The sequence below is a fragment of the Solanum lycopersicum genome, chromosome 6, assembly GCF_036512215.1.
Source record: "Solanum lycopersicum chromosome 6, SLM_r2.1".
Classification (NCBI taxonomy): Eukaryota; Viridiplantae; Streptophyta; class Magnoliopsida; order Solanales; family Solanaceae; genus Solanum; species Solanum lycopersicum.
Genome location: NC_090805.1, coordinates 2,142,884 through 2,157,706, shown reverse-complemented (window position 1 = coordinate 2,157,706; position 14,823 = coordinate 2,142,884). Strand labels below are relative to the sequence as shown.

Genomic DNA, 14,823 nt, shown 5'->3' with positions numbered 1-14,823 from the left:
AATTGTATTATTCATCATTAAAATTTGTATTATATGTGAATAATAAATTATTATTTGTAATATGTATTAAACTTGTATTATAGATGAATTAAAAGTGATCAAGTGAAAAAAATATTATTGCTATAAATGGTAACTATTTTTTTATTATAGTATATTTATGTAAATTTCCCAAATTGATAATTACAATGTAGATGGGTTGGTTTGGTGGGGTGGGGGACGGGGCGGTGAGTAGGGGTGTCAAATGGGCAAATTGAATTGAAATTGGAGATATTAAAATGGGTTGAGATAGAAATCGGATTGGATTTTCACCCGCTCAAGTTTACTTTGGGCTCAAATAGGTTGGGTTCAAATAGGCTAAAAAACGGATTGGGTCTATATCATCCAATTTGACCAGATTAATCTCAATAATTTTAACATATTGATATTTAACTTTTATGATCACAATTCGAATTTTCACTTAAGATTTTTCTAAAAAATTAACAAATGGATAGACAAGTCTTAAAAACGTTAAATAGATAATAATTCATACCTTTATTATTGGAACATATATTAGTAAATAATTTTAAAACGAATTAAAATTGAAGATTGAATTTGACTAAATTGGGAATTTTGTTAAATCGAGTTAGGCTTGAACGGGTTGAGATTGAACCCAATTCAAATTGGGAAAATTGTATATAATAGCAAACTAATAACCTAAAATAAATAAAGTAGCTATGGTTTGATTTAATTGTGCTCCATAGCAAACGTTTGCAAAAAATTGTCAGGTGCCTCTCTCCCAAATATCTCGCTCGCCACTCTCCTCCAATCTCTCGCTCGCTTCCTCACTTTTTATACAAACACAAGTGTATAGAAAATGTTTCTAATTGTATAAAGCAGAGAAAATTATATAAATACATATATTTTTGTTCCCTTCTCGCTCGCCACTCTCCTAAATCTCGCTCGCCACCCTCGCCTTTCTCACTCATACAAACAGAAGCGAAATGTATAAATTGTGTTTTTGTTTGTATAAAGCGTGAGAAAATTGTATATACTCATGCAAGTACATATATTTTCGTCCTATACACTTATAATTATACAATAAAAATACTCCACTGTCCAGTTTCTTTTGCCTTTCTCTCTTTCTCGTTTTATACAATTTTCAAATTGTATCTAATTTCTCTCTTTCTCGTTTTATACAATTCGATTCAATTGTATATTCCTTGTCAAGTCTCTTTTGTCTTTCTCTCTTTCTCGTTTTATACAAATTCAAATTGAAATATAATCGTGCGATACACTTATAATAATACAATTCGTTTTTATACAGTACTCTGCCAAAGTGTCTTTCTCTTTCTTGTTTTATACACTTCGTTTTATACAATTTGCTTCAACTGTATATGTATAGCGAATTATACAGTTTCTATGTTTGCTATGGATCGCAATTATGCAAACTTTGTTATAGCATACAAATATGAATTTTTTATTTGTTATATGTGAAAGTTTCCCATTCAAATTCTCATGAGCCAACCCTTAAAATTTGGAATGGGTTACCTATGTTTAAGTTCATTTTTGACACCCCTTATGGAGAGTATAGATGATCAATATTGACGTTATTGCTAATGTTTACAAAAAAAAAAAGAAGTTAGAAATTAAGACATTGAAAATAACTTTCGACATTGTATCCTAAAGTTGAAAAATACTATGTGAATGGATTAGGGCAAATAGAAATGATCGATTTTAGGATCATCATTCAAGCCATGACTAAGGTCTATAAAATTTTATAAGATTCGTAATTTTAAACATAATTTTTTACACAGGTATTTAAAACTGGAAGAAAAATAGTTTCAATTTTTATTTGAAGTTTGACATATTGTTTTTTACACGAAAAAAGTTCAATATGAACTTAATTTTTTATTTGCAAGCGATTAAATTTTCAATAATTGATCATGAAGTTTGATTCATCAAGTTTAAGCTTTCATACCTGTCATTATTAAAGTTTAATTTCAAAAATGTATATCCTATTCAAATAAATATGTTCGAATTAAAAATAATTGTTCTGTTAAAATTTGAACTATCTATCCTTATTTTAATCAACATTGTAAAACTTTTTCAATAATATTTACTTGATCTTAACTTGCGTTATATTTTTAATTTCACAATTCACTTCCTCAAATTATAATAATATGATTTTTTTTTAATGTTTTAAAAAATTTCTACTAAAATTTGTTTGATTAAACTTAATTTTCATATTAGAATTACTATATTCACTTCTTTAAATTTGTAGGATAACAATAATATTTTTAAACCTTTCTGTTGAAATTCTTTAAGTTATATTCACGTTCTGTATTTATTCTTAACCTATCGAATTAATCATAAGTTTGATCGATGTGACAAAATAAGTTGGTATTGCTTAAACTATTTAAAATCTTAAATATTATTTGAAAAATTCATATGAAAATTATATTATATCATTGTGTACATTGATTTTTTTTTATATATTGGGAAAAATTAAATTTGTTAGATTTTTATTTCTTATATATATAGTACTTTATATTTATAACAAAATCACAACAATTCATTATCTGGTATAAATTATTCAAAATAATCAGATTTGAGTAACAATTCAAACTTTTGATTGTCGAGTTTGAATAATAATTCAAAATTTGAACCTTTAATATTGAAGTAGACTTTGACAATTTCAACTTCTAATATGTTAGTTGAGATTAAAAAAATTATTAACTCAATATTTTAAATTTTACTTAGTATAATTTAATTCAATTTTGAGATTATAAATTCTTTTTGTATTTTGATTTTTTTTAGTAATCATGAAGTTCGATTGAAAATAGTTATATCCCCTACTGATAACAATTAATCTATAACAAAAATTAAAACATATGGGGAAAAAACATAAATTTCTCTAATACAATTTCTTAGAGGATACACTTATCATATGATTTCCACAATTTCGAAATATTTGAGTTATATCACTGTCTTAAAGCACTTATCATGTTTTAATTTTTTAGGGTTAACTTTTTATTAATATTCAAAATTAAATTATATTAAAATTATTTAATATTTTAAAATTAATTTTAAACTATACAAAAAAAATATCGTAAGTTATAAAGAAGTAATTTATAGAGAATGTAAAATATCATTGGGTTATACATAAGTCTATAGAAATATTTGACTATATAACAATAATAACATAGTTGGTGAAAATTTAGTAATTGAGTTTGTGAAAAGTAGAATGTATACATACCGTATCATTACCTCGTGAAGATAAAAAAATTATTTTTAAAAGATTCTCGATTCAAGTGTATCAAATACAATTGAAGCAAAAAAATATAACGAATAAGACATATTCATTAAATACGAAAAGCAGTACAAAATCTGCCCAGAAGAAATATTAACAAATATTAAAATAACGAAATAATCAAAAGCGCATAAAAATTAAACCATATTTGATATTTGATAAAAAATTATGAGGTACAACTAGTACTATAACTATAATCTCTCTATCCTAACACGCGATCTCCACTCCCTCAATCATATAAAGTTACGTCAAGTCCTGTCTAATCATCTCTCCAAAATGCTTCCTCGATCTATCTTTTTCCTGTGTGCTCTCCACAATACGCCTCTTGCACCTCCTCTAAAGTCTAAACACGCCTAAGCTATCTCAAATTCGTTTTCTTTATTTTGTCCACTATATAAGCTATTTTCATCTCTCAAATATTCTCATTCCGAATCTCATCACTACTAACATGCTTATGCGTATATCTAAATCCTCGACCTCCAAACCCTCGTAGCTATGATGTGCACCTAAACAAGGTTAGCTATGCAGGTAATACAGTTGGAAATGCCAACTCGGAAAACAACTACAAAAATTCTCTTCGCTGGTGCCCATTAACCATCAATTCTTAATCATTTTTTCGTATTCATTACTTCATCTCTTTCCACCATCATCTTACTTTGTAAAAATCGATTTGAAAAGTGGTATCTTTTGCTATAACATACTAGTTGAATCCTTCTATAGTTGCGAATTTGTCATTATAAGCTCCATCTCGGGATTTTGTGCGATCTTTTTGATAATTTAAACAACCCCAACACATGGGCAACTCAATAATAGCTGCCTGCAAAAATGGTAAGGGTTTTTGAGCTTTATTGTTGTTTTCTATATCTGGGTTTTGTTGAAATTTGTACTGTAATTGTATTATTGAAATTGGGTAATTGGGATTTTGTCAATTCGTATTCGAATTCAAAGTGTAATGAGTATTTGGGGATTGTCATTGTAAGCTCCCTCTCAGATGGGATTTTGTGCGATTTTTTGATAATTTGAATAACCACAGGACATGGGAACTTAATAATAGCTGCCTGCAAGAATGGTAATGGGCTTTTGAGATTGTTGGTGATTTTTTTCTTCTTCTGTATTTGGGTTTTATTGGAATTATACTGTAGTTGTATTATTGAAATGGGAGTTTGGGGGTTTGTTAATTCGAAATCGAATTGGTATTTTGGATTTATCATTGTAAGTTTCATCTCGGAGTTTTGTGCGATTTTTTTTATTATTTAAACAACCCTTAAACATAGCTGCGTGCAAAAAAGTAATGGTTTTTGAGCTTTATTGGTGTTTTCTACTATGAGAAACGGTCTCTCTATTTCCTGAGGTAGAATAAGGTCTGCGTACACATTATCATCCCTGAAACCACTTGTGGGATTACACAGGGTCTGTCATTGTTGTTGGCTTGATTGGAATTATACTGTAATTGTAATGGGTATTTGAGGGTTGTCAATTCAAACTGTAATGAGTATTTGGAGTTTCATGCTCGTTGCCTGCAAGAATGGTACTAATTGTTACTCTATGCTGACACTTCTCTATTTTTTTTTTCTCAAGATTTAAGCTAAGTAGATTTCGATTGATATTTTGTAATGTATTTTTCATCATATTGACATGATGAAAATTGCAACTTATAGTACTTTTCATATAGATATTGATTATCAAAATTTTAGTTTTGAAATATTGAGTTGATCCAATCCAATTCAGCTTCAAAGATTAGTCAAATTGACTCTTTGGAGCGAAAGGTGCCACATTTATTTGGAAAATGGAGTATGATTTTTACCTATTTCTTCTTCTTCTTGTAGATTTTGAGTGGGTTTTTGGGTTTTGATTTTTTCTATAATGATAATGGGTTGGAATTTATGTTTGAATAACAGGGGATTCTTCATTGGAGGATCTAGACTCTTATTTTCCTGTTAGACCAGAATGCCAAGCTGATGTTCCTAATACTCGATTCAGACCTAGGGTGAGTTGAAACATCATTCGTTTTCATCATTTTATTTAAGTTCTTCTAAATTTTGCTTATATACACAACTTTGGATAAAAGAGGAGGTTGCGGACTTAGAGGCGGATCCCGAATTTAGATTTGATGAGTTAAGCCTTTTGTTCTTACAATTTCATTCATTACACTTTTGAAATTATGGGTTCAAAATTTAATATTCGTTGAAATTTTACTAATTTAACACATATTGATGCTCTATGTCGAAGATACTCAATTTAGTTGAACCTTATAAATTAGGCTGCAGCAGGATCTGGCTGCTGTTGGTTGATGGTCAGCATTAAAATAATCAAACCATGTTGATTTCTCCAATACAAATGTATACAGAAGTCATAATGTCGACAAAAATTAGTGTCGGATTGACACTTCGTTTGGTTCATTAGACAACAAATTTATATGTTGTCTCATTTTAGCTCTCTCCCCTTTGGTTTAGGGAAGTCTAATTCTAATCTATCAATTAGGTGAATATATACACACTTGATTACATAAATGAGTTAAAAGAACTAGAATAGTCTGTTGTAGTTTTTGTGACGTTTGTCTCGGTTTCTTTCCAAGTCCTTCTAAAGAAATGATTTTATAAATTCTGATGGCAGATTTATTCACTATGCTACCTTTGTGCACTTCCTATTTTTGGGAAAGTGCTTGATAGGCAGGAAGAACTCTCAGTGAAAGAAGATGGAAGGCTGCATTCTCTCAAGAGGGTTATTTGGATATAGCAGGTGTTCTTAGACGAATCCAACGAGGGGTACTTTTTTTCTCTCTCTTGTTCAATGCACATTTTTAATAAATTTACTGTGCCACATTGTCATTTGCCTATGAACAGAAACATGATCTTGTCAAGTGGATTGCTTTAAAACTTTAAAGATCTCCAAGTTAATGGTGGTCCTTTCATCTACAACAATATGGCTACATCTATTTCTGTGGTTCATGTGAAAATTAATTGTTACTTGGTAGAAAGTCCAATTTCAGCTGTCTATTCTTCATTTTATCTTGTAATTCCCAGTTTGGAATATTGGACACTTTTATGACTAAACCGTTCATTGTGACAGCCCTTCACCCCCTGGATTTCTCTCTAGTTCATGTTGTCCATTCCTTCTTTGTACTCCACCTTTAGCTTTATAGTGATTTCCTAAAATGATAATGCATTTCACTTTTGGTCTCCTTCTCCTAACTTGCCCTTTTCATGACTTTGACCTAGTTGAACAACGCCGATCCTCATACTACTTGTCATCAAAGATGAAATTTATCTTCTTTTTAATGAATGTGAACAGTTCATTATTTTTTAGCAAGAGCTTTTGCCACCTGGTGAAGTTTTAACTTGAACTGAAGTTGCTCATTTGGTGGACATTTGGAGCATAATTGATCCTCAATTTGTGCAAGTGGTGAACTGTTGAAGGCGAAAAACTTCATGGGACACCAATTTCATCAATTACTCTTGCTCAGTTATCTCCACTTATAGAAAGATTATTTCATTAACTATAACGAGATAGAAGGTTCATTCCAGTTATGATTTTCCAGCAATGTTATTTCAGTTGGAAGCCTTGATAGGGAAGCATTTAAGATCTTTTTTTGTGTTAATAGTAGAAATTTTTATGATGTAAGAAGTTTTAACTGCTCTATGAATAATAATAAAGGGGAAACAATCAGTGCGCTTATTCCGGAGCAATAATTATTTTATCTATGCTACAATACCTTGTTGGTTTGACTTTGGACAGTTTCGGGTAGTCTAAATTATACAAAAGTTTAGCCAGTAAAATTATTCATGATTTGGAATAGCATTTCGGCATAGCATTGATTACACTTCTATAAACTATATATTAGGCAGAAAATCAGATCCACCATAGCACGCCCATTGAATTCATTATAAGGAGTCATTGTCTATCACAATCTGCTAGCTGTTTAGCTGAAAACTTAAGTCTTGAGAACTCTGATGCTTATTGATTATTTTGTGAATGCTAGGGGATTCATCCATCAATTAAAGGGGCTGTATGGGAGTTCTTGCTGGGTTGTTTTGATCCCAATAGCACATTTGAGGAAAGAAATGAACTTAGACAACAACGGAGGTAATCTAACTCGTTTCAGCTATGGTCTATACACTTATTCAATATAGACTATAAATAGTAGAGGTAATCAACAATCATAACTATAGGGACTCATTATGCATTGAATTTGTTCAATTTGATGCATAAACACATGCAGCTATTGAAGGCCCTCTGTGTAATTTACACAAAAAACTTTTCATGTTCATAGAGTTATTCTTATCAAAGATCAACTTTCGGAATCCTGATCTAGTTAGGACTTAGACGGAGGTGAGCCAATTTGGGTTCAGCTGGGCAAGTCTGGTTTAATCTAACTCTCCATAATGAACAAGCCAAGTTTCAGACAATTTTGTTAGGTTCAGCTTGGTTTAGCTTTTCTTATCATAAGGACCCCTTGGCAAAAGATTGCCTATGAACTTTGAAATCTTTATGAGTTTATGTATTGAGGTCCAATCTTTGTGCCTTTAGTCTTAACTACAAAAGCTGGATGACGACAGACCAATAGTCAAATCCTTGACCAGTAAGTTCTCTGGTATCTTGATTCTTGAGTCTTGGCGTGCAATTGAAAATGAGTGCTAAAAGATAATTAAACATAGCCAAGAAAAGATTAAATTCATCGGTAAAGGGATTGCCAGAGATTGATCTCATCAGTTGGGGACTTTGATCTCTCATGAGCCTCATAATGTATTGCAGGACCAGAAAGAAGAATGGTCAGTCAAAGGTTGAAATTTAGAAATAAAAACAGTAAAGACAGCGGTAATAATGATACCGTGAACGTACAAAAAAGATAAAGACAACAAAAGTTTTTGTCATGAATGACGGGGCATGTGCAGTATTATATCACTCCTTCCAAGCTTTTATCTTTCTTCTGGTTTCCTTCACAAGTATGTGCACACCTTTGTGGGATAGTGGTAGTGGGTTTAATAAGTTGACAACAAAAAATGTATTTTTGCCTGGAGAACCAAATTATAAAAGTATACGATCACTATCAGCTGAAAACACAACCGTGCCTTCTTTCATCCTTATAATATTCTTTTTCTTTAATAAATTTCTTATGACTTATTTATGAGTTGACTAAGAATCTGATTTTTTTTACTTAGAGAGCAATATGCTGTGTGGAAATCTGAATGCCAAAAGCTAGTACCTGTTATTGGCAGTGGAAAGTTTACCACAAATGCTATAGTCACGGATGATGGCCAACCTATAGAGCTTGCGAACACTACCAGTAATGGACATGATACTAACAATGGCATGCCAGTCGATGACGGTGTTTATGAGAAGAAAGTGGTCCAGTGGAAGCTTAACTTGTCCCAAATTGGTCAGTACTCATACCACTACTATCTCTAGTTTTAATTTGCAAACTCTATACATTCATATTTGCTGCAGAACTCCATGTATCTATCTCTCTATATTTAGTCATAGAAGAAGGGTGGGTGGTTGTTGGAAAAAATTGAATTTCAACAGAAATTCTCTTTCCAGTCTGTCTATCACAATCATTTGTTCATATTCTCAAATTCTTTCCAGTTTGAACAACTAATGGCCAGTAATACACTGTTTTCCAACTTTATGCTTTTTCAACAAAACTTAAATAGTCAACATAGCTATAATTTTGAGGTAGTTCTTAGTTGTGCAGAATATAACCAAAGTTTGTTATTCTAAAGATGTTTGCTCCCCCCCCCCCCCCCCAACTTCCATTGGTTATGGTATTTGAGATGAAGGAATTGATACATGGAACATTGCTTTTCCAATATAGTTATTATGTTCAAAAAAATTTCTGTGAATTAGTCACTGTGTAGTTCGATGAAATTCAGAGGGGGAGAGGAGAAGGGAATTAAATGTTGGAGGAGTATGTAGATTAAGGATGTGCACACTCCAACTAAAACCCTTTATATAGTCCGTTATCTAGATTAAAAGAAGAAATCGGGTAATTTAATTAAGATTGTTTTTTTTTGTTGATTTGGGATTTTCCATCCAATTGAAGGGTACGGGTGACAAGTTTGTAGACGTGAGGGTATAAATAACTTGATTTTAACAGTAAGGGTGAAGTAAACTAATAAATAAAAGTTGTGGGGTATTTTTGACCCTTTTCCCTATCTTGTATTCAAATATAGAATATTTACTTGCCTTATTAATAAAGGGATTATCACCTACCATATTATACATAACCTAAGACTCATATAAGGAGCACCGTTTGTACATTGTTAATCAAGTCATTCAGAAGATCCCTTGCATGTTATTTTCTCGTTATGCCCGCCAATGATGCTAGATTCTAGGCTTCAACATTTCACTGAAGTTCCAATTTAAGTAGTTCAACTCCAGACAGATTTTCTTCAACATGATACATATAGTTTATTATGTTGAAGGTTGTTGATACGTACGAGTTACGACTGATCATAAGCTATCGTCAGTTTCGAACAACAGTAAGAAATTTTAAATGAGCTTTGTCAGTTTTCATGTGTCCATTTATAATGGATGAATTGAAAAAATGGAAATGCCATTCATTTTGCCTTCGTAAGGAAGATTGTGCGTAAGTTTAGACTGGTTTCCTGAAAATATCTAAAACTGTCATGGCTTATGATGTTGTTTAGGTCTGGATGTTGTTCGTACGGATCGTTCTCTTGTATTTTATGAGAATCAAGCTAATCAGGCAAAACTCTGGGATGTGCTAGCTGTCTATGCATGGATAGATAAAGATATTGGTTATGTTCAAGGTATTATAGCAGTATTTAGAAATAAATTTTTTGAAACATCAAGAACATTTTGTAAACCTTCTGTCTTATTTTTTGAACAGGAATGACTGATATTTGCTCCCCAATTATTATTCTTCTTGAGAATGAAGCAGATGCATTCTGGTGCTTTGAACGTGCAATGCGTAGATTGGTATGCTCCTGTTGTTTCGATTCATGCTTGTTGCAGACCTCACATAAATGAATAAGTACACTGACAAATGTTTCTTCTTTAACATCGCAAGGTTTTATATGAGGTAGTCACATAATTCATAAATTTTGAGTTTTAGCACTACCCATTGGCCATTATACAAAGAAATTTCATTTGCTTGACCCAGACAAAAATAGTGAGGCTCGCATGTGAGAGGACGTCTTGCCGGCCTAAAATAAATAAATGTGCCCCATATTGGGAACTTAAGATTTTAGATGAGGCGCTCGTTCCTTATTGGTGGTGGAAGGGTTTCCAAAGAGGTTCATAGATTCTTGGGCCATTCCACCCATAGGTTTTGGGTTGGATGCTCAGATTCTTTGAAATTGCATTAGATCCGAAGGTTGGTGAGCTTGTTCGTGCCACCGTTTTCTATCTTCATGTTCTATCATTCCGTCTTCTCTCTAAACTAAGCCCATGGCGCTGCTCTGGGTCTCTTTCTCTATCTCAATTCAACCCGTTGAGCCATTAATTAACATGGCTCCAGACCCATTATTAGCCTGTTGAGCCTACTGTCTCCCTCTACTCTAGGCCCTTTACTGTTGAGCCTCCTCCCTTCAGCTTCAAAATATAAAATAAACAAAAAATAACAACAACAAAAACAACAAAACCCAGTGTAATCTTACAAGTGGGTCTGGGGAGGTTAGAGTGAACAAAAATAAAAGAAGGCGAAAAAAGAAGGGAAAAATCAAACCCACATTTCAAGGATAGAACCAGGTTACTCGTGCAAGAGGGTGTTTAGAAATGCACTTGTGCATAGTCAGTTTTATAAGCAATTTCCAAAGAGTTTATAATATCCAGGGACACTCCACCCATTGCCTTAGGGTTTGGTCTGGCTGCTCATATTTTTTCACATTGATAATGCTGATTGGTTGAGTTACCTTAGCTTAACATCCATACACACAAAAACAATAGGAGAAGAATAAAGGAAATCCACATTCTGGTCATACCTTTGGTTGAACTTTTACTGGATGAGTTGCTTTGGGGTTCTCTTGTAATAAAGCACAAGCTCCAGCATTAAGATATTGTATGCCTATTTCATGTTTCACTTTCTAACTGTATTTATCTTTCATATGGTTATGTTACAACTCATGCAACAACCCTGTCGTCCCCAAGGAAAGGGGAGATAAACTTGTGCATATATTTATGTTCTCTTTAGTAACTTCTTTATTCAAACTTGTGCAGCAGTGTGCTAGTTATTTCCTATGTTTATGCCATTACTGCATATATAACTACTCCATATTCGATTCAACAGAGAGAAAATTTCAAGTCCAGCGGAAATTCTATAGGAGTGCAATCTCAGCTGAGAGCCCTTGCACAGATTGTTAAAATTGTTGATCCAAAGCTTCATCGACACCTTGGTAAGGGTTTTCTGTTCTCTGTATATTCTTCAGTAGTTATTTCTATTAAAGAAGTAAAAAATGCAAGATCTTGTCAGTGTTGTTGATTTCCTAACCAGTTATTAATACAAGAATGATTTACCATCTAAATAGGCCTTATAGAAGTTTCTGGGGTATTTTTGTATGGAAGGAAGCTTTTGGACATCTTGGAAACAGAAGATGTGAACTAACAAAGTGTATACATAAAAATTGGAACTTTCTTGACCACTGACTGCAAGCCTGTGACACATTCTCCCCTCCCCCTCAGAGAAAGAAAAAAGAGTCTGGGATTTGGGGGGGGGGGGGAGGATATAGACAAAGAGCGAAGAGAGTCCTCTAAGGATAAGGGTTTTATTTTTTCTTGAACTAACTTAACATTCTTAATAATTGTAGTTGGAAATAAAGGAACTGGTGACTATATTGGTCTTTTATATGTTACATATTACGTTGGGCTATCATAGTGATTCTGGTGACTATATTGGTCTTTTATATGTTAATTACGTTGGGCTATCATTGTGATTCTAAGTCCTGTAATGTGTTCTGATGACATGTTCCATGAAATCATGATTTATTTTGTGAAACTTTCAATGCACGCAATCCAAGTTTGTTATTCACTATCACAAGGTAAATGTTGTCTTGTAGCAATGCAGCCAATACATATATGGTATCTAGCACCTATCAAAAAGAAAAAATGCAGATTCTATGATGGATAGCCCGAGTGATTGTACTTTTTATAAGTGAGGCCAGACTCATAAATCATTAGTTAAGCATTGTGAAGCACTAACATCCATTTTGAAAACGTCTCTCATATATGTTGTTTGGGACGTTTGTAATATAACAATAATTTTTTTCATGGAGGAGATATATTGGGAATCTGCATTGTTAAGAAAGCCTCAAACTGCACGCTTGACCATCTAAAAACATAGAGGAGAAAGTCTAGATATAGAGTTTACTCTCTCTCTCTCTCTTCCTCACCAACTTTTTCAATTTAATTGGCAGAGGAGCTAGATGGCGGAGAATATCTGTTCGCATTACGCATGTTGATGGTACTTTTCAGGAGAGAGCTCTCATTTGTCGATGCACTCTATCTCTGGGAGGTTAGAAGCCCAAACCTCTTTTCATATTTATTGTTTGGCAGATAGAAAAAATATTGCACAATAGTTTGTCCCCGTCTTTGGTGTCTCACTTCAGTTAATTACAGTTTTCCTGGCTACATTTGCTTTTAAGAGAACTTCATGAAAGAAATGATTGTTCTACTTGGCAATTGATGCTTTTTGTGTTTAAAAGAGCGCATCACCTAAATTAGTTTGACATAAAGGTCGAGTGAAAGGATAAGGATATTTATATTTTCAAATATGAAATAGGGAAGGATGATGAGCTAATGTAGGTCAGAGTTATTGTAATCTTCTGATTGATGCTACTTTGACATACTTCATTTAGGTGATGTGGGCCATGGAGTACAACCCAAACATATATTTATTGTATGACAAGACTCTGGAACAACTTCCCGATAAGTTAAATATTACGCAGCTAAAGCAATACGGGAAATTTGAAAGGAGAATATTGAGAACTGGTGCAACAAAACAGCACGACGCACTTGCCATTTTCCTAGTTGCAAGTGTTCTTGAAACGAAGAAAAAACAGCTTATGAAAGAGGCGAAAGGCCTTGATGATGTTGTCCAGGTCTTCATAAAATCTCTCTCCTCGTCTATATATTCCACATTATTGTATTCTTTGGTTCTGAAAATAACATTTATTTTTCCAGATCTTGAGTGAGATAACTGGGAACTTGGATGCAAAGAAAGCACTAAATGAGGCTCTAAAGATTCATAAGAAGTACATGAGCAAGGCAAGTTTTTATGTCCCCTGTTCTCTGCTTTTCCCAACCCCCTCCCAGCACGCACATCCCAAAGGATAAAGAAGAAAGGATTTAAGTTATGAATCCCGGTCATTATGAATGGTTATAGTTATCTCATATGCGACTTAAATAGTATAAAAAAGCTTTTTTACATCGTCTATTAAACTCAATAAAGAATCCCCCGGTCCCTGTCCCTGTCTCTTTGTTCTGGTATATGAGCAAGGCAAGATGTTTCTTTGTTCCCTGTTCTCTGCTTCTCCCAACCCCCCAACTCACACATCCCAAAAGAAAAAGAGGAAAGGATTTAAGTTATGTAGACTCGCAATATTTTAACCTATTGTAATAGGTTTATCTGTTCTATTTTCGAAGTTATGAATTCCGGTAATCATGAATGTTTACCTATTGTTATCTCTTAGCGACTAACATTGTCCGTTAGACTCAAGAAAGAAACCCACCCACCCCACTCCACCCTTCGACGGGGCCTTTGTTCTGGTACATGAGCATGATATCAAACATTTTTCAGTTGGCTCATAAGATGCTCATCAATGTAGGTGAAAAAGACCTAGATGGAGTTGCTATTCATCACTGCAGCAAGTACCCCTTTTGTTTTCTTTTTATGTTCATTCTTTCTTGTGGGAGTGATTTTTCCCTTCTTGCATTTGGTGTATAATTCTTTCTATTCATTATTATTACAAAGAAAAGAACTTGTACATAATAGTCTTGCTATGAGATGTACATGATGTGCTTTGGTTGTAATATTTGAATCACATTTCTCAATCTTAAAAATATTGCAACATCATACCATATGTTTCATTTTTATCTTATTTTTAGAATTTTTTTTCCTATCTAAGATATTGATCATTCATCACTAGATGGTTATTAAAAGGATTATTGGAAAGATAATCATTAAAAGGACAGTATGATGCACAAAACATCTCCTTTCACAGAGGGTTCGGGGAAGAGCCACACCATAAGGATGTGATGTAGACTTGTGATCTATAGGTCACACAAGGATAATTTTACGGTTACTCTGACACTCTCCAAAGATAATAATTTAAAAGGTTCTTTTACCGCTGTATGGTATTGAAGTTGTACAGGGGGATTCAAACACGAATCTTTGGTTCAAACAAAAATTGTTGGGATTCAAACACGAAATCTTTGGTTCAAACAAAAATTGTTGGAGGAAAAAAATAAATTATTTACACTTAGCTACTTAGCTAGCATTGGCTAACACGTTAATCTTTTATATTTAGATCGATCTTTATTAATAGTCAAGATATACTTTGCAAAGATTATGTATATAG

At 33.0% G+C, this 14,823-nt stretch overlaps 1 protein-coding gene across 1 annotated transcript; it reads left to right on the top strand.

The window, feature by feature from the left end:
- The first annotated feature begins 3,464 nt into the window (after positions 1-3,464).
- On the top strand, positions 3,465-14,318 carry LOC101265340 (rab GTPase-activating protein 22). The gene is made up of 12 exons (XM_004240437.5): positions 3,465-4,117; positions 5,188-5,276; positions 5,959-6,054; positions 7,269-7,372; positions 8,449-8,666; positions 9,937-10,059; positions 10,140-10,228; positions 11,538-11,643; positions 12,661-12,758; positions 13,102-13,344; positions 13,427-13,510; positions 14,071-14,318. Exons 1-12 carry the CDS (start codon positions 4,084-4,086, stop codon positions 14,083-14,085), a joined length of 1,299 nt encoding a protein of 432 aa, XP_004240485.1. The 5' UTR covers positions 3,465-4,083; the 3' UTR covers positions 14,086-14,318.
- The last annotated feature ends 505 nt before the right edge of the window (positions 14,319-14,823 follow it).

Bases quoted from the DNA above. Each gene is read 5' to 3' on its own strand.
- LOC101265340 (XM_004240437.5), top strand. From the start codon at position 4,084: ATGGGCAACTCAATAATAGCTGCCTGCAAAAATG. The intron at 8,667-9,936 runs GTCAGTACTCAT...GATGTTGTTTAG, and splicing joins GCTTAACTTGTCCCAAATTG to GTCTGGATGTTGTTCGTACG. The intron at 10,229-11,537 runs GTATGCTCCTGT...TCGATTCAACAG, and splicing joins AACGTGCAATGCGTAGATTG to AGAGAAAATTTCAAGTCCAG.